General features: G+C 40.5%; 1 protein-coding gene across 1 annotated transcript in view; it reads right to left on the bottom strand.

Annotated features, from left to right (window-relative positions):
- Positions 1-19611, bottom strand: part of Ror1 (receptor tyrosine kinase like orphan receptor 1) — a 350403-nt gene that overhangs the window by 95232 nt on the left and 235560 nt on the right. Inside the window, exons 3-4 of the mRNA XM_052176840.1 lie at positions 16386-16673; positions 15793-15823 (exon numbers count right to left, since the gene is read on the bottom strand). Of these exons, the coding sequence (XP_052032800.1) occupies positions 15793-15823; positions 16386-16673 (319 nt within the window). The remainder of the gene's footprint in view (positions 1-15792; positions 15824-16385; positions 16674-19611) is intronic.

Here is a 19611-nt window from a genome sequence, read left to right as displayed (position 1 = left end):
AGTGGAAGTCAGACAGTAGCCACTGTCAGATCACTGAGATCTGAGCTTGGCTTGTTTTTGACTCCCAGATAGACACCACACACCAAGCCCCTCTATCTCCAAGCTATGCCAAGAGGACATTTAGATGCTAGGTGACAAATGTGGTTCATACCCTCAAGATTCATGGTATGAGAGGTACATGTCACCCTGGCAGGCCTAGGGGACCCAACAATGTTGTTTGTTTGTTTGAAGTAGGATTAGGTACTATTTTAAACACTAATATGCTTTCTTGTCATCATCAGACTTCCAGGCCCTCACCCTGCCCTCTCCACAAATATATTTATGTTGGCCCCTATTAACAATAGTCCCCCTTGCTTTCACCTTCACAATCTCTATGCCTCGTTGGGTATGGCAGAGCAGGAACACAGGCTGTGAAAGAACTAAGCTTCTTGATTTCACCTTGGGGTCTCTGGTCATTCTAAAAATTGGCAGGAATGATCCAGGCTCTTCATCAGAAATCCATTTCCTGGAGTATGGTCATATTTACTTGGCAAAGAGGATACTAGAGAACCTCTGTGAACCATTTCCAGCAATACAAAGCAAAGCCACAGGAAGCAGAGCCCTACCAGGAAGGGAAATGGAAACCTCCTTGAAAGGCTGTGGACCAGGGTGCTGGCTCAGTGGATGATGCTGTGGACCAGGGACTATGCTCCATGAATGATAAATTGGCATCATTAAGCCTGAAAATCCTTCAAGTGAATGCTAGCACTGCAGATGAAAAACACCTCACTCCAAAAGTTCTCCACTCTCAGCTGTGGTCTGGCCTTGTCCTCCAGTCACTGACCCAAGGTTTGGTTATTAACCCACTGCCTTCTTTGTACAAGGAAGAAGGGAGGACAAAGATTACAAATGAAGGGTCCAGTGTCAAGAACTAAGTGACGGACAGTGTGGCAGGTGAGAGGGAGAAGGGCAGCCCATTCAGACTGGGCCTTGGCACACAATGGAAGAGAACTCCTTCTGATTGACCCACCATGGGCATTTGTATTGTGTCAAGAATAGGCAAACCCAGAGACTGAAGGCCCATTAGTGTTGTGAGGAGAGGGGAGAGCCTACTAATTGGAGGCAAGGTTTCTCACTTGAATAAAAACATGATTCAGCAACCAGGTAGTTAATGCCTGCTTGACGATGAGCTGTGTACTGGGAAATGGTCAAAACAACAAATTTTATGTGTATTATCTATAATAATGAGATTAATAGCAAAATAAGGAGGATTTCACTGAACAACCAGATAACACAAGTACTTAGAGCACCAGCCTGGCTCCTTTGCAGTGCTGGCTGTAGGTGTATGAGCTAGATTGTATCTTCCCACTGTCAGAAACCCTTCAGGATCTGCTGCCTGGGCCAGTAGACTATTTTGAAATGAACCTTAATCTAAAAGAATAACATTTTACTTTGCAACTCCATGTGTTTCTCTTTGCAATTTACCCGTTCTCTTCAATCTAGATGGTTATCCAAACAATCATATATGTCTGTGTGTTCCTATGTATATACATGACCACACACAATCACACACACACATGTACACATGCATCACACATGTGCATGCCTACACACACATATGTACATGAACATGTATCTATATTTAATTCAAGTGGAAATGGAGCCTGGTGAATTCTGCTTTGAAATCCTCTCAGGCCATGATTTCTGCTTTTTGAATGTCTATTTTTAGCTGGGACAGAAAGCTGATTGAAACGCACACTCTTCTGGAGAAGTCATGAGTTCTGTAGTGTTTTAGTTAAGGGAAATCTCTGAGGGGCAGAACTGTATTAGAAAAAAAAAGTCAGGAATAAAGTATGCCACAAAATTCATGATGAGTGTCAACTGAGCAGGGCCTCACACATAAATCTTTTATGCCGTGTTTAAGAAAAATAAAAGCTAAACTTAAAAATAACAAAGTGGATAATATTAAAGAAATGTTTCCAGCAACAATATAAGTAAGTAGTTGTATTCCCTAGCAGTAGTCAGAAAAAAAAAGAAGAAATGAAATGAAATTGGTCATCTGAAACCAGAATTAAATGCCCCCCAGAGGCAAAGAATTTGTATACAATTTTAATATAATCTGGGCATGTAATTTTATACAGTTTTAAGAACACTTTGGGGGGTGGGATAGAGTCACAGCAGCCTGGATTGTCCTTAGACTTCTATACACTGAAGACCAACCTCACAGCCCCCATCCCATGCATTCTAGGCTTGTGGGCGCTTTTAGACACACTGGGGTTAGAGCCCAGACCTTCATAACCAGTCTACAATTTCCCCCACAAAGCCATTTAAAAATAGAAAAGTGATGAGAAAGAATCCTATTATACTCAGAGATAGGCTATTAAGTCTTTCTTACAAAATCAAAGGTCAGCTGATACAAAATCTGAAAAATGGTGGGCACTTTTCTTTAGATGAGACATGAGATATTAGAGAAATTGGCATGTTAATATTTTAGGTTATGTTTTTACCAGGAAGAAATGGCAAATTCACAAGAAATGTCAATTTATGGCCTGTGAAATTGAGTTTATAGAGTAGGCATTGTTTCATCTTTTACACCTGTTAAAGAATTCCAGTTTTGTATGGCAAAAAAAATTTTAAACTCTGGTTCATAGTACTCTAGGCACTAGGTCAAAACCCAGAGTTAGTGGAATTTAATAACACCATATAGAATCAACACCAATGGCTATCTTATTGTTTTAATCCACTTTAGGATAAGTCTTGAAAAGATATGTGCTCCAGAAGTTGTGGGAGCAGTTGAGCAATGTCTGGTTTGACTTAAGGTCGACCCTTGAGAGGGAACCTTTGTCCAACACTGCTTGGAAAACCTAGAACCAGAGACTCAGATGCCCGGAGGCCTAGGGTAAAACCAAACATTACTGGCCTTGCAGCTTTAAGGAAAGGAGGACACTAACCCAGCAAGGCATGTGCAGACTATGTGTGTAACTGTGGCTTTTTCTAATACACATCTACAATTGCTGAATTTATACATTTAATGGGAATTATTCTGCAGATATTAATTGTGACTAACAGCATTTTATGAACTGACTGTAAAACTACAATAAATGATTGAAGAATGCTTTATTGATATTGATAAATTGAATGTTGCTTTGTTTTATACCTTTGAATTTAATATAAATGATACTAAGCTACTAAAAATTTAACAAATTTATTTAATTTGTATAGACATAATTGGGAAATTAATAAATTGTGGTTCAAAACCTTAAAAAATGATGATTCAGTTTATCGGTGTGAATAGGAATATTGAACAGTTAACGATTTGATAGTCACCTTGGTTACTAGAAAACTTTGTATTTGAAGTGATTTGACAATATAGATCTGCACTATTATCTGTTAATCTTATTAAACCCAATGACACTAATTAATTATTTGTTAAAAATTTGGCATCAAAATTGTACTGCCAATATCAAATATATTTTTGGACATTGAAGATTTATTAAAAAAAAGAAGTCAGGATACTTCATTATAAAACAGTAAAGTAATTCAAAGACAAATTCTTGCCACTGGAGATAGAATTGTCCTGGGAATAATTATTAAGTAGCTAGCATGGGTCAGTCATCAATTACCTTTCAATATATAGCTACAAGAAATATATATGTAATATATTACATATATTAACACACACACACACACAAGTGTATTGTGTAACTTATTAAGGGATAATTGATAATTTAAACGCATTTGTTCAGTTTTAGAAAAATGAATGGACGGTAGGGTCATTGGAGTTTGGACATAAAACTACCAGGCCTGCTGTCGAGGCGACTGATGGCTGACTCATGACAACTATTTTGGCGCACTTCTATCCCCAGTGACAAGAAGCTGCATTTGGCTTACTGTGCTATTGTCCAAGTTCTAGGAGTAGGTTCCCAACTTACATAAAAGTGAGGCTAACGATGTTGGGTACTCTCAGCTGGCCTGACCTATTACAAAATAATGTTGGAAGCCATGACCATTGGCAGTCACCACAGGGTATTCATAGTAAAGATAAAATGATATGCTTTATCTTAGTATGTATGTATGTATGTATGTATGTATGTATGTATATATGTGTGTGTGTGTGTGCGTGTGTGTGTGTGTGTGTATCATACTAATAATACTCTGTAAAAGTGAATGGTTTGAGATAAAATGTACATTATTTAATAACAAGAAAAGATTTATGATTATCAGGTGGCTTCAGGGAACTCTTGGAGTTTCAATGATGGAGGTATACTGCAAATCTGGAAATGAACTGCTCCAAAAGAGACCTTGGCTATGAACTAATTCTTAAAATTAAGGATCCTCATAACCATGCCAATGGAATTTGAGACCTGCAAGGAAATGGTATATGGTGTGACCATTTGGTAGGACAAAATGTTCTAACTCAGGATCTCTGAGCATCTTCTGTTATACATTTATCTCCTGCCACTCCTAGCATGTACCTCTTTGCCTATTTTAACATTTCTTCGTGAATATATATAAAAACTCATCGGAGTGTTTTGAGTTCTCTCTATAAAATGCTTAAGATGATCCAATATCTAGTTCCTATAAATATTCTTGATTATTTTCTTCACCAAGAAGAGGGAATGCAGCAGTGTAAGGCCTGCAATCCACGTTTACATCTATACAATGAGGATGGCCAATGGCCATCCCCAGATTTCAACAATCTTGTCACCTTAACTAATTAAGAATCAGCACAGAAATGCACCTTTGAGTCTGTCCATGAAGGTGTTTTCGAGGATTAACTGAAGAGCGAAGATGCCATCCCAGGGGCTGGCATCTTAGACTAAACGAAAAGAAACCAGGGAGTTGAGCACCAGCCTTCACAACTTGGCTGTTGATGCAATGTGGTCATCAATGTCTGGCTCTGGGGATCACTCCATCACTGCCATGGTGGGCTATAATCCCTCAAACTGTAATCCAAAATAAACCCTTTCTCCTTTAAGTTGCTTTTTTGTCAGGTATTTTTGTCACTGCAACATGATCTAACGCCTCATGCATTTGCAGATTCATACAGATTCTTTTATTTGGTGGCTGGCCAAGAGTGGAGCTCACTGTCTGTCCCTGACAGCGGAGCATGGTGCCTACCCAGCCACCACGTACTGCCATGGGAGTCCCAGGTAGAAAATTTCTATGAGTTTCCTGCTTTTAGCCTCGTCTTCTAGTAGTCTCTTCAGAATCTTAGGGTGTGATCGTGAGGGCCATTTCTCTATAAATCTTTCTTACTAAGTGTAATTGAATAGGGTCTTGTTTGGAATGGTTGGAATGGATGTTCATGACAGAACAGATAAATACTGACCCTTCAGAGCAGAGAAGAAGGACCTAGGAGCTGATGGCACACAATCCAGAATCTTCTTGAGATTTTATAATAACAGAGGAAATAATACATTTTCAATTAGGCATCAAATTCAGCTGGAAGAAAACTTAGAAGACACTGACCCCCGAGTCCATCAATTGGAAAAAAAAAAGAAAAGAAAAGAAAAGAAAAAAAGCTTAGGGGCCAGAGGAGGTAAAGCTTTCTGCCTGATGTCACTGGCTGGTGAATGACCCAAACAGCTAGAACCAGGTACCTTCTCTTTATGTTTCTCAAAGCATGTGAGCCAGTTCCCCCCTCCCCCGACCCCTAGGAACCTGTGAGAAATGCAGGGACCACTACTGTACAACTTAACACACACTTGTTGATCAATCACTGCACACTAAGTTCTGTGTGAGGTGTGGACAGTCACACGTAATGCAAGGAGCACGAAACTCAACTTAGTGCACTTCCGGAAAACGCCTGCCTAGATGGAGAGGACCAATCATCTCTTTTTGGATATGTCCTGTCCACAGAGATGCCTCGTCAGTCTTCACAAGTGTCATCTGAATGGGAACTCTCCACACCCTGTTCATAACACAGAGGTTGCTGAGTGACAAGGGTTAGTTGACACATAAGAGCTTGGCTTCTTAACCTTCTGTATTCTTGGGCCTGACCTCTGAGATTGGAAATCCTTCCTGTCAGATCTCCCAGATTCCCACCATCTGCCCTGGCTCTGAGGGATGGGAAGCCTAAGATGGTTTTGATGTGGATACAGTGGTTAGCGGGCTTCACTGGTATTCTGTCCCCCTGTGTCTGTCCCAGCTGCTGAGTGATGCCCTGGTCTCCTCTCTACAGGACATCACATCTTCCAACTGCCTGAGTAGCAGTGTTGAAAGATCTCCTTGAGCTTATCTTGGGTTGGAAGTTATATTATCACTTCTTGGGCTGGGAAAGCACCCGGCTTTACTTTGCACTATGCCTGAGACTTGGAAACAGATAAAAGGGGAGGAAAAAAATCAGGAAAAGCTACTTGATTTTTTGTTGTTGTTGTTGTTGCTGAAAGGGAGTTTAGCCAAGAGCTGATGAGAGAAAGGGAAATAAAGATTTCAAGGTCTCTGGCTGTGGGTCACAGCAGGGAAGACTGTCTACAGGAGGATTCAAGCTGCAAAGAAGGGGTAACGTCTTTGTTCAAACCATAGTGATGACAACAATAATATTAGCCAGCATTATTCAGCTCCTAACACATGCCAGGCACACTGTAACCTCTGACATAGGAAGCATTTTATTAGCTAATCTAATTTTTTAACATCCTTGTGACATAGATACTATGTTGGTTAAGTTTTATGTCAACTTAACACAAGATGGAGGCTTTTGAGAAGAGGAAAGGTCAATGCTTCTGTAAGATTTGCCTACATGCATCTTCTTGATGAATGTAAGAGGGCTAGCCCACTGTGAGCAGTGCCAGCCCTGAGTGGGTGGTTCTGAGCTGTATGAGAAAGAAGGCTGAACAAGTCACAAGAAGCAAGCCAGTGAACAACACCCCTCCACAATCTCTGCTTCAGTTCCTGGTCTCAGATTTCTGCCTTGAGTTCCAGCCCTAATTTCCATCAGTGATGGAGTGTCGCCTGAGAGCTGTAAGCTGAGTGACCACTTTCCTTCCCAAGTTGCCTTTGCTCTGTGGTGTTTTATCATAGCAACAGAAACCCTACTATGATGAACACTTTTCAATTAAGACAGCCAGAAAAAGACCCCAAAGGATGAAAGAAAAGGAAGACATACACCATCAGCTCAGCAAATGCCAAGTAAGTAGTAAATGCCATGCTAGGGTGTTCATGCTTTAGGTGACAGGATAAACAGAAAGCACAAAAGCTGAACTTTGTCAGGCTCTGAGTCCTGTCTGTTTTTAACTTGCTCTGGTCTCTTCTCCAATATCCTCTATAGCAGTGCTTCTAAAATTTCCTAAGACTGCAACCCTTTAATGCCACTCCTCATATTGTGGTGACTCCAAACCACAAAATTATTTTGCTGATACTCCATAACTGTAATTTTGCTATTGTTATAAATCATAATATAAATATCTGATGTTTAAGAAATTTAATATGCAACCCTCAAATGGGTTATGACCCACAGGTTCATAGCCACTGCTTTATAGCCTCATCAAATGCAGTCACCGGAGAAAGCAGGGTGGGTCTGGAGTATCTCCAAAGCCCATTTCCAGACAATTGTCATGACTTAACCCACTGGAAACTCTCTGAAAAAGTTCCATTCACAAACATGTCTTCATTTGATAAGTCATATGATTTTAGAGTGGCAAAGTTGCATGACACTGGTTTAAGAAAAAAAAAAGGTTATATTTTCCAGTGGTAGCAATCCCAGCTGGATGAAACACCAGGAAGGCCACAAAGCTCAAAGGGGCATCGCAGTAAAAACATGTCCATCGACTTCTGAACCCTCTGACATAGGGAGAGAGGGACTTTGCATAAGAGGAGCTGTGTGTTTACCCAGGAAAGTGGGCCTCTATTTCTCCTTTCTGGTATACTATGAAGCCCCACCACAGCAGGACATGAAGCAAAGGCACAAGCATCAACTGCTGGAGCAACCCATCCATGGAGGCCCTTGACAAATGGTAGCAGAATCCCCATTCTAAGGACCCCTCCGGCTAATCACCTAGAGAGCATGCTCAGAGTGCGCTGACTTCTGTGGCTGCATCATTCCAGAGTAAAGCCTGTATACACTTAGTCCAGGAAATTGTCAGAACAAATGACAGTGATACCATACAGCATTGTCACAAGGGAGGCAAGCTGATATCCAGAACAACCACATTGCATCATTTAAACTATTTAAGTTTAAAAAATAGAAAGACAGAGCAATGCAAGACTAGCTTCCCTGAGACAATGGCACACATTGCTAAAATCAAGAATGAAACCAAGGATGCCATTACTAATGTCACAGAAGTGAAAAGAACAACATGGGAATAATAATAATATGAACAGCAATGTGCCAATAACCTGAAAAACCTAAACAGAAGGGACAGACTTCATGGAAGACACAGACTATCCAAAGTGACTAGGAAGAAAAAAATAGATCCATAACAAGTAAAGAAGTTGAACTAGTAATTTAAAAACTTTTCAAATGGATTTCATGGTGAATTATATCAACATCTGCATGAATGAACAGAATTCCCTCATAGGATTCCAAACATTAAGAATACTTCCTAATTCATTCGAAGAGTTTTGTATCAAGCTCCTATCATAACTAGGCGAAGACATCACAAGAAAACTAGAGGTTAATGCCCTTTATAAATACAGAAAGCAAAACCCTCAATAAAATGCTAGCAAACAAAACAGAATAGGCAGATGAGATGGCTCAGCAGATAAAGGTGTTTGATCTCTGGGATGCACACGGTAGAGGGAGGTGACCGATTTCTGCAAATTGTCCTTTGACTCCTACATGTACACCTCTCCAAAAATATAATTAAAAAGTCTTAAATATTTAAAAAGAATGTAGGCAAATGGAATCTAGTAACATACATAAGGGACTTGTATATTATGACCAAGTGGAAATGACAGTTTGATCCATCAATGAAATACAGTGCACTAATAACAGAAGAACTAACAAAAATCCCACAATCACCTTAATGGACACAAGATGTTATCTGGCAAAGCCCAGTATCTTCACATAATGGAAACCACACATGAAAAGAGGAATAAAGAGGCAACATTTTCTCATCCTGATACAGGGCATCTATATTTAAAAAAAAAAAACAAACATGGCTAGCATCAAATTCAATGGTGAAAGACTGAAAAGGAGAGGCTCTGCCACCTCATCACTTCCGCTTGACAGTATATGGTGAGTCCAGTTAAGGGCAGTGAGAGATGGGAATAAAAGGCATCTATGAGAAGGAAGAAGAAGAATTAAGAATTGCGGAGGGAACACACACACACAGAGACACAGACACACACACACACATGCACATACGCACGCACACACACATGCACATACACACACATGCACATACATACACACGTGCACAGACACATAGACATACACACATTCATGCATATACATACATAGACACAGAAAAAGATACAGACACAAGGCACATGTACAGAGACACTACCTAGAGTTATGGAACAAGGTCAAGTCTATATTTTACAAGGTCTACAGGAACACAGAATCGGTTTATAGAAATGAACTGTTATCTTTATAGAGCAAAATGAATAATGAATAATATGAAATTGATCCAATATCATCATATTAACATAAAAATAACTAAATACTTAGGAATACTTTTTTTTTCTAAATGGGAAGGTGGACTTGTACCATGAAGTCTAAAAAACTATGTAGAGAAATTAAATAAATAGAATCATACCATCATGCTCACAGAACAGAAGATTTAATATTGTTTTCATGGGATTACTACCCAAATCAATTAAAAGATTGATAGATTCAATGTGTTTATCAAAATCCTACATGATTTTTGCCACTATGCATAAGATTAATTTTAAGATATACCTGGAAATGGAAATACACAGAATACAGGGAAAGTATTCACTGGGGAAATATCATCCCTGAAGATGTGATGGCCAAATGTTATTTATCAAGTTGGCAAAGTATAGTTCCTAATGACTCAGCCCAGTACTCAGCCCAGTACACAGTAGCTGTTACAGCTCTGGCAGTGCTTATGGATTGATTGTCGGGTTGTCCGTGGTATTTGGATGAGCCTGGCCCAGTTAGTGTTAGAGTCTCTAAGAGCCGAACCTGAGAACAATATCGTGAGCAGCAGCTTGAGTTAGTCTTAGCTTCATTCCATACATTTTAGGCTTGCTAGTTCACTGTCACATAAGCCAATATTCTGCACTATCTATCTATCTATCTATCTATCTACCTACCTACCTACCTATCCATCCATCATCCATCCATCCATCTATCATCTATCAATTGATCTATTATCTATCTATGGTCTATGTATTGTTTTTGTTATCTGCTAAAACAGTTCTGAACTAAAATCACTACTGACAGGTTCAGAGAACTCACTTCCTGACTCCAAAACTCACTACAAACTTGTAGTAGAGTCCATGAAACTGACATAGGCAAGAAGCACATCTCAATGGGGTAGAGCTCCAGAAATAAACACACATATTTATTTCAACTGGCTTGAAGTGAGGTCCAGTACAATATAAAGGGTAAAGAGTTGCCTTTTCAACAAGAAAATGGTATTACAATTATTGGAACAGATATGCAGAACCACTCTATACTCTTAACTGTAAACACATGTGAGAATCAACTCAAGACAGACCAAAACCTAAATGTAAGATCTAAGACTAGGGGCTGGAGAGAGGGGTCAGCGGTTGAGAACATCGGCTGCTCTACAGGAGGAGCAGAGTTCAGTTCCTAGCACCCATTTACTAGTCTGTAAATCTAGTTCCAGGAGCTCCAACACATTCACACAGAAAACATCAATCAATGTTCATAAAGGAAAAATAAATAAATAATTTTTTAAAATCTAAAACTGTATGTTAACACTATGAGAATAAAAGATACAAGAAAAAATTTTGTAAGTTTATACTAGATAAAATTTTCTTAAAATTGTAAACAAGCAAGCCCAAGAGTATACTTTGTAAAACAAGTTTTAAAATGTACTTTAAAAGCCACTACCAAGAATATCTGAGGATAATGTACAGAAAGCTAGAAACATCTGAAATCATATATCTAAGAAGGGTCTAATATACATAGACTATATTAACAAAAACTTACAAACAAAGAATGAAAAAATAAAATTCTCAAACAATATACAAAGAATTTGAACAGATATCTCCCAAAGACATATGAATACCAAATAAGTACTTAAAAGATAATTAATACCATTAGTCCTTAGGAAATGCAAACTAAAGCCTGGTAAAGGACCACAGTCACAAGGATGGCTGAGTTAGATAGTGAACAGTTAGATAGATGATTGGTAGATGGATACATAGATGATACATATAAAAATAGATAAAAAATTTTAGAATGGAAACAAGTGTCAGAGAGCATCAAATCCCTTTGCTTTGTTTGCTTGTTAGTATAAAATGATTACAATTCCTTTGGGAAACAGTTTTGCCACTCTGTCAAAATTTAAACACATGATCATCATATTTCCCAAAAATTACAGTTCCAAATATGCGCCCAAGAAGCTGAAAACACACATGCCCCAAACCCTTGTATATGGCATTACTCTGAATGAAGTCAGAGGCAACCCAAATGTCCAACAGAAAATAAATAAATAAAACATAATGTAACCACACAGTAGAATATTATTCAGTCATAAAAACTATGGAGAACTGGATGCTATAATGTGGTTAAACCCCAAGCTATTTTGGTAAAGTCATATAACCCTAACACAAAAGCACAGATACCATGTAGTGGTAATAAGGACTGCACAACTCTGACTATGCTAAGAAGGAGTTGTGCACTTTAAAGGACTCAGCAGAACAGTTACTTAGAAAGAGAGGAAGGAAAGCAGGAACCCACCCTGAGACCACACTGAAACAAACAAACAAACAAACAAACAAACAAGCAAGACAAATTTAATAGCAGTAAAGAGATCCCATTGGTCCCTCTGTGTCTTGAGACTCAGCACTGCAGCCTGGCACGGTATAAACAGAACATGAGATCAACATGGTTCTGGCCCAGGGAACACTTCTTCCAAGTTGACAGTGACAGGCAGTACAAAGGTTGTGGGTGTTGTGTTTCAGTGAAGGCGGGAGGCGTTGTTTTACAAATGGGAATTTTGCAATCAATAGTAAGAGTTATCTGTTGAGCTGCAACCTCTCCACAAATTAGAGTAAGGATGGTCTATCCCACAGAACCACAGAAGGCAAGCTTATATGGAAAGTGGGTCTTTACAAGGATAAGTCAATGTAACAATGTGGGTCATAGCATAGTACAACCGCCGCTTTCACAAATGGAGGCCGTTTGGAGAACTTTGCAGGGAGAAGGCCTTGGGAGCAGCAAACTCAGGCTGAAGTAGTGTATCCATGAGGCAATGAATGTCATCAAGTCTTGGTAAGCCCCAGGAGAATACAGAAATCCTTCCTTGCAGTGCTTAGAATGAGCCAACCCTACAGATGCCTTGATGTTGGAATTCTAGCTTCCAGAGCTATGTGATACTGTTTTAATGTCTCTCAGCTATGCAGTATATGTCATTTGGTTATAGATGACATATACTATTCATCATTATTTAGAGGGTAAACCTAAAATGTTTATGATAAATATGCTCTGTGAAGCTTGCAGCAGCCTCTTGCATTTTTCTATGTGTCTTGATTCCATCAGAAGTCACACCAAGTGGCTGATTTACATTGAATACAGTCTGGGATACTCCATGGCACTTTTGCCCACATGCATCTATCTCTCCTTGAGAGCGGCACATAACCTCACACTTCACTTTGTACATGCTCAAGTGCTGCATGCATTTAAGACTGATGTGGTTGGTGAGATTATAAAATCGGCAGCATATTCTATACCAATTGACTATCAGATATGATCTCATGGCTATGTTTAAACGTGGTATTCTTACAAAATTCTTTGAACAAAATTCTTACTTTGTCACCAGAGTTAAGCCCTATGTGAAATAAGTCTATTTGGAACAATGGAGGAAAAGTAATTTTGTAGACCGAGTATAAAATCATATAGATTATATGAACAGAATACTCAGCCACACAAAATAATGATTATAATAGTAAATTATGATAGTCCAGGCTTTCAACTGTAGAAAGCTCATCTTGCACACACATATTTTAGGGGGCATGAAGGTGTGTTTGTCAGCGTGGGCAGATGAAGCATTGTTATCACTGGCAGTTTTAATGGCTTGATTTATATGTCTTAAATCCTTTGACAGTAGGAACCCTTCATTATGCTCTTGCCCCAGAACCTGTGCTGCCAGGGGTGGGCTAGGGTTTAGCAAAAATAGCAGAGCTAAAGCCTGAGGTTATAAACAGAGTCATGTAAAAATCACAAACTTGTTCTGAGTCTCAGCCAAAGAGCCAGCCCGAAGCCTTTCTGTTTAAACCTGAACGGTTGGTCACTCAGGAGGAAGGGCTGGAGCCCTCCTGGGCTGCAGGCTCCTGGCTCTCCCTGGGTCCCACCTACTACCTCTCACTCTTCTGATGTTCTGGATGTTAGGCTGGTGCCTTGGACACTCGTTTTATTTTAGTGACTCTGTGTTATTTACTTATGGTTGCTTCTATTTTGGGAAAAAGCCCAATTTCTAAAAAGGCCATCCATATTATTCTTAATGCTGTGACATCCCTATGGCTCTTATTTTGTTTATTCCTGACAGCTTCTGGGTTTGCCTGCTTACTGGGGAACCCTTGGAGACAGAGTAAGTGCTGGCAGTTGAGAAAGGAGGAAATACCTTGAGTTTTTAAGGGAAAAAAAAAAAGAATACAGGGTTTGGGCCTATGGCTCAGCAGGCAAGAAGGTTTGTTGTGCAAGCATGAAGACCTGAGTTCAACTCTTCAGAAGCCGTATAAAATGCCAGCTATGGTTGGGGGTGTCTTCAATACCCGTACTGGAGGTTGGGGTAAAGGAGAATTGTTGGGACTTGCTGGTCACCAGCCTAAGTCCAGGTTCAGCGAGAGACCCTGTTGCAAGGGAATAAAGCAGAGACTGGTAGAACAGGACATATTCTTCTGGCATCTGCACATGCACTTGCACACACTAAGTAAAAAGACAAAATCAAAATGCCAACTAGGAATTCCAAAAAGATAGTGATTGAGCTGGAAAAGGCCCCATTAGGTTTCGAACTTGGGTTGAAGTTTTAGTTAAGTCAACATGGTTGACCTAAGCAAACATGGCAGCTCTGGGGCATGCTATTGCTGACTAAACTCAGTAGGAGCTCAGATAGCAAACATGAAACACAAATGTCTGATGACAACAGATGTCTTTAGTGAATGTCAGACTCCTCTTCGGGTATATCAATTCACAAAGCTGCTAGACTCTCTTTGTATAATATTAAACTGAGACACTGGGTTCACCCAAAAAATGGCCATCTAGAAAAAGCTGAGAGGCAGAAAGGAGGACACGTCAGCACTTAAAATCCAAAGGGATTACAAAGAAGTAACTTTGTCATGCAGAAGCAGCAGGCAGAAAGTCAATAGCCCTGGGCAGAATAGTAAAAGGGAAGTCAGCGAACCACAAAAACCAGCCTGTGACCGGATTATCGGCCACATTAGAAACACAGATTAATATGAACAAATAACGGAGCCACGTGGGAAGTAGTTTTACGGCATGTAACAAAAGTTTTAATCTTTGTTTAAATAAGACTTCAAAAGAATTCCACATACAAAGGAATTGGTGAGACAATTTAAAAAAAAAAAGAAAAAAAGAAAAAGCAAAAAAAAGTCAGCATCAAGAGGTGCAAGGGTGAGTACTCAGGGCAAACTCCAGACTTGTTCAGAGGTCAAGCTTTATTTCAAGCAGAATGCAGTGAACACTTGGCGATTTTAAAGACTCTTTCACAGTTGCTTTTAACTGGTTGATGAAACAGCAGCACAGTGTGGCTGAAGGCCAATGTTTATTTTTACCCAGTACCTATTTTATTAATGGGATTGTGGGCCACTGGGCCTCCAGGTACACAGAACTGCACTAAAATGCCCCGCTCTGTAATTAAGTGGCGCAGAGGGGATTAGACCAAGCTAAGTGGCTGCTACTTTTCAGCCTGGTGTGATCCAGGCCAGGCATGCTGAGGTTCTCAGGGCAGACCTGGTGAATTCTACCTCAGAAGTCTGCAGAATATGGGGTTGGGGGTTTCCCTGCAAAGCAAGAGTTTGAATAAATGGGGCTTTCTCTCCAAATAAAAATATACATAAAGAGAGAGAAAAAAGCCCTCCTCAAGTAGATGTTTCTAGACTGAAAGATGAGAATCCCTCAGGCAGAATAACAAACGCATCAACAATAGCATCATTTAAAGAAATGGAATCCTTAGGCTCCATTATCAAGGGACTTGGGAGGAATCTAACTTCTAGGGGACTCTCAATCCAAGAAGGGGCTCTCCCTTCTCTTTGTGAGTCAGAACTTCAGCTGCTGAGTTTTTTGAAAGGAATAAAAAGTAAAGCGATCAGCTAATGTTGCCCTGCGCAATAATTCAAAGCATCAGAAATGCTTGTAGAATGTAAAACAGACCCTGTTAGCAGGAGGAAAAATTCCCTAAGCCAGAGTTCTATCATTTTTTGTTTGATTTGACCAAATCTACTGTTGCCGCTAACTGTTAGATTCATTTAAAAATAGTAAATGTAGGAAGAGCTTTGCTTTGATCAGCCACATTCATGATTGCCAGGCTGGAGATTACTGCCAGGGCTAGTCTCCTGTGGGGCTTCACATCAGAGAGAAGGCACCGGCAACGGCATCTGGAAACACAGTGTTCTGGCCCGTGCACAGGAAGGCATTGCCTCTGCCCAGAAATCTATAGAGGAATGCTTAGAGACGACAGAGCATGGAGTACTTACGAGGATCCTGGGCTTGCAGTCGGAGGAGGCCCTAAAGAAATGAGAGAACAACGGAAGAAACAGTCTGAGTAACTGGAGGCTGAGGGAGAGTATATCACCAACAACGATGGATGTTTTTCTTGGATTCACTATTCTTCCCTTAGTTCCCCCCACTCCCATGCACACCTTGGGAATCAAAGAATACCAGTGAGAACATGCCTGTCTCCCATAGCACAGGGTCTAGAAACTACTCAGACAAATGCAGAGTTCCCTTCATAGAGTAGCCCATGGCCCTCCAGGAGGCTTAGTGACTGCCTATGAGAAGGTATAAACATTTCCAGCCCCTCTGGGCAAGGCGTTCTCTGTACTAGATGCCACAAGGCTCTGGAGGAGGGGAAGTGACATTAGAGAGAAGTGGCTTCTAGTCCTCCTCTGTTGTTTTAGAATTAGGTCCCTCTAACCGTAATAGTTCCCTACTGGGTGGGTTACTTATTTGAAGCTAAATACAATGGCACCAAATACAATGTGGGTCATAATAAATGTCCTTGTGGACTCTGGTTGTCCCGACACACTCCACCAACGGCCTGCGGCCAAATCAGTTGAAGGCTGCTTACCAAATTTGACAAACAGGACTCCAGTGGTAGAAACCACTTTCTTGCCATTGGTTGCCACACACTGGAAGTAACCAGTGTCTGTGGTGTCAAGGTTTCTAATCCGCAGCCGAGAGCCATAGTTGGTGGCCCGGAAGGAGATTCTACGAGGTTCTTGGACCACAGGTGCATCATTCTTGAACCAGCGGATACTGGGAGGTGGATTCCCAGACACTTTGCAGTGTAGTTCTGCAGTCTGCCCCAGGGATGTTGTGATGTTATTCATTGGTTCATCAAGGGTTAAGTAAGAATCTGTAGACAAGGAAAGAAGAGGCAATAAGTGGGGGGACACAGCTGAAGAACACCCCTTTTCCAGGATGTCCCTAGGGTCACAATGAGATGGACCAGTACATGGACATAGACAAGTGGCTATACTTACTGAGACCCATGGCTACTAATATGCCCCACAGAGCCCGGTGCTGGGACAGAAGACTGTGGCTGACCAGGATATAAGACCAGGTGCTCACCTGTGTGCATTCCACTCACGGATAGCCAGCTATACTCTCAGGCAAGGAAAGGTAACTTTTTTGAGTTTTAAATTATAAACATATAATAAAATGAGTACATGTTCCTTGTTGAAAATAATAATATGATAAAGAACAAAAGACGAGAAAATAGTGACAAAGACCAAAACAATCAGTTTAATTAGATTCTTGCCGCCTCTAAATGACACATTTACAACCTCTGACAAGCATGTTTGTTTATCTTGCATAAGAAAGAAAGAGTCAAATTCTGGAAAAAACAAGAGCAATACAATTATTTCCACACCACACCATACCACAACACAACACACCACACCACACCACACCACACCATACCACTCCATTCCACTCCACACCACACCACTCCACACCATACTCCACACCAGATCAGGAAATGAACCCCAAACCATTTTATTGATAGTACAAAGCTCATGGGGACCAGATTACTAGCAGACAAAGGGGTAACAGGTACCTTCATAATATCCCTTATGTGAGCCTGAACAAGCCATGCTGTGTCATCTATCCATCCATCCATCCATCCATCCATCCATCCATCTATCCATCATTCATCTGCCACCTACCCATCTAATCTGTCCATCACCTATCAATTTGGCATGTCATTTAAACTAAAATGAAATTTACTTTCTGTGTAACACACTGAACTGAAACAGTCCTACAAGTACTGACAGACGTGTACACCTGTGTAACCAGTGTCCTATCCAGAGAGAAAACATCAACACCCCAGAAACGGTTCCCAAATCCTTTGTAGTCAGTCCCAGCTCCCAAACCTTGCCTCCCACCCCTCCCCCAGGCAACCGTTGTTCTGATTTCTATCATCATAGAAGCAATCTTGCTGATGCCAGACTTTCACATAGGTGGGACGATAAGGTGGTTGCATTTGCATCTGGCTTCTTTTGAGATATGTTACACTAAAATTCTTAATGAAATAAGTTTTCTTTAAGCTTGCTCTCCAATAGTACTTAGAAAACAATAAATAGTGTTTAGGAAACAATTAATATTGTAAAATTCAGTTACAGATAATACATCATTTTAAAATTTTAAGTTCAATATTTGAAGGCTGCTGTTCATCGACATGACTTTTTTTTTTGGTTTCACTTGCCAAGAGTACCATTCTGGGGTAGGTTATTCCCTGACAGGCATGCTCTCCTCTCTCTGCCCTTCCCTAGCCCCTGTAGAATTCTATGCACTGACCATAACAGTCATTGCCATCTTCATTAGAGCAACCTGATTAACCACAAGAGAGCCTAAAACCTGGAGTCAAAGAAGAGGAGGAAGAGGATCCTTAGCACCCCCCCCCCCCCCCGAGATTCCAGCCACCTCTCGAGGTCCCGTGGTTAAGCCTTGAAACAGGACCCTAGCTGACTGTGTAAGCTGAAATTACTGCCTATGGCCAGTAGCTACTACTATGTTGGACACCACAGAACACAGTAAATTTGTTGAATTTAATGGAACTTTATTGGGAAATAACGTTTTGTTTCTTGAGATATTTAACTGGATAATTTAATTACCCAAAAAGCCTATAAAAGGGACTCATAAAAATAAATGATTATTTTTCTAAAAGTTTGCACAGGAAGATTGGTGCAGCGTGTGCTTCTAATGTCTCTGCAGCCTCACAGGGCCATAGTGCCCACCTGAATAGCTTATGATCATATCTGTAGTAGGACAAAGTTCACCATTTGCTCTTGCTCCAACCATATCATATACCTTTTATCTCAAGCTGGCAATACTCTCTCCAATGGGATCAGAAGTCCATCAGGGACTGTGCTAGAGCCTTAATTTTTTATATGCATATTCTGATCTCTATCTTGGAGCATGTTTCTATAAGCCATCTATAAGTTATGTATCTATGGATTCATCCATCCTTGGTCCATGGGTGTGACTGCAGATGGGTATAGGCACATGTGTTCCTAAGATGTTTGAGAGATGCCCGGAAGGTAGAAAGGTCTAATTAACAGCTCCATGGGGTACCATGGCTTAACACCCTCAGTGGATTATGATACACTCTTTATAGACAGAAACTTGGAAAAGCAACCCTACATACAAGCCTGGCAGCGGATATTCTCCTAGGTTCTGTAATTTGATTGGCTGGGTTTGCATATTCAGGTGTTCACTCTGCTCCCATGCTTATCTGTATAACCTAGGGCAAGATACTTAAGCTCTTTGTACATTAGTATGACTAACTAAGAAAATGAAATAGTAAATAGGGTCCCACCTGGGAAACTGCTAAAGAAGATTAAAATTAAGTTGATCGACACAAGTGTAGTTCTTAAGCCAAGGTTTGCTGAAACCCAAGGATCAAAATGTTAACTTATGGTGTTGTCCTAGGTTCTAGAACAGTGACTTCAGTGAGAGGATCTTCACAGATCTTCCCTTCCACTACCTCCCCTGTATGTATAAGTCCTGTAATGTCTGAGTAAGAAGTAAGAAAGGCATATTAATCACAGTTCACATCGGAGAAGGAAGTATGGTCCAGAAGGTAGCTAACTAGCCTCTGTTCATTAGCTGGGTTTCCAGTGTACCAGCAACCACAGCCTTCAAGTCTCAGGCTTAGCCAACACTATGAAGTCCAACAGCAGCAAACACAGACTATAGTAAAGTCTGCCTGCCAGGGTTTTGCTGCAGTGTTCCCCCTATCTCTTCAAAGAAGGAACGTGATCACCTGCTTCCTGGGGAGAAATCTAGAGTCA

The sequence above is a fragment of the Apodemus sylvaticus genome, chromosome 3 (genome assembly GCF_947179515.1).
Source record: "Apodemus sylvaticus chromosome 3, mApoSyl1.1, whole genome shotgun sequence".
In the NCBI taxonomy this organism is placed as follows: Eukaryota; Metazoa; Chordata; class Mammalia; order Rodentia; family Muridae; genus Apodemus; species Apodemus sylvaticus.
The sequence above is the reverse complement of the archived record's forward strand: the minus strand, read 5'-3'. Positions and strand labels throughout refer to the sequence as shown.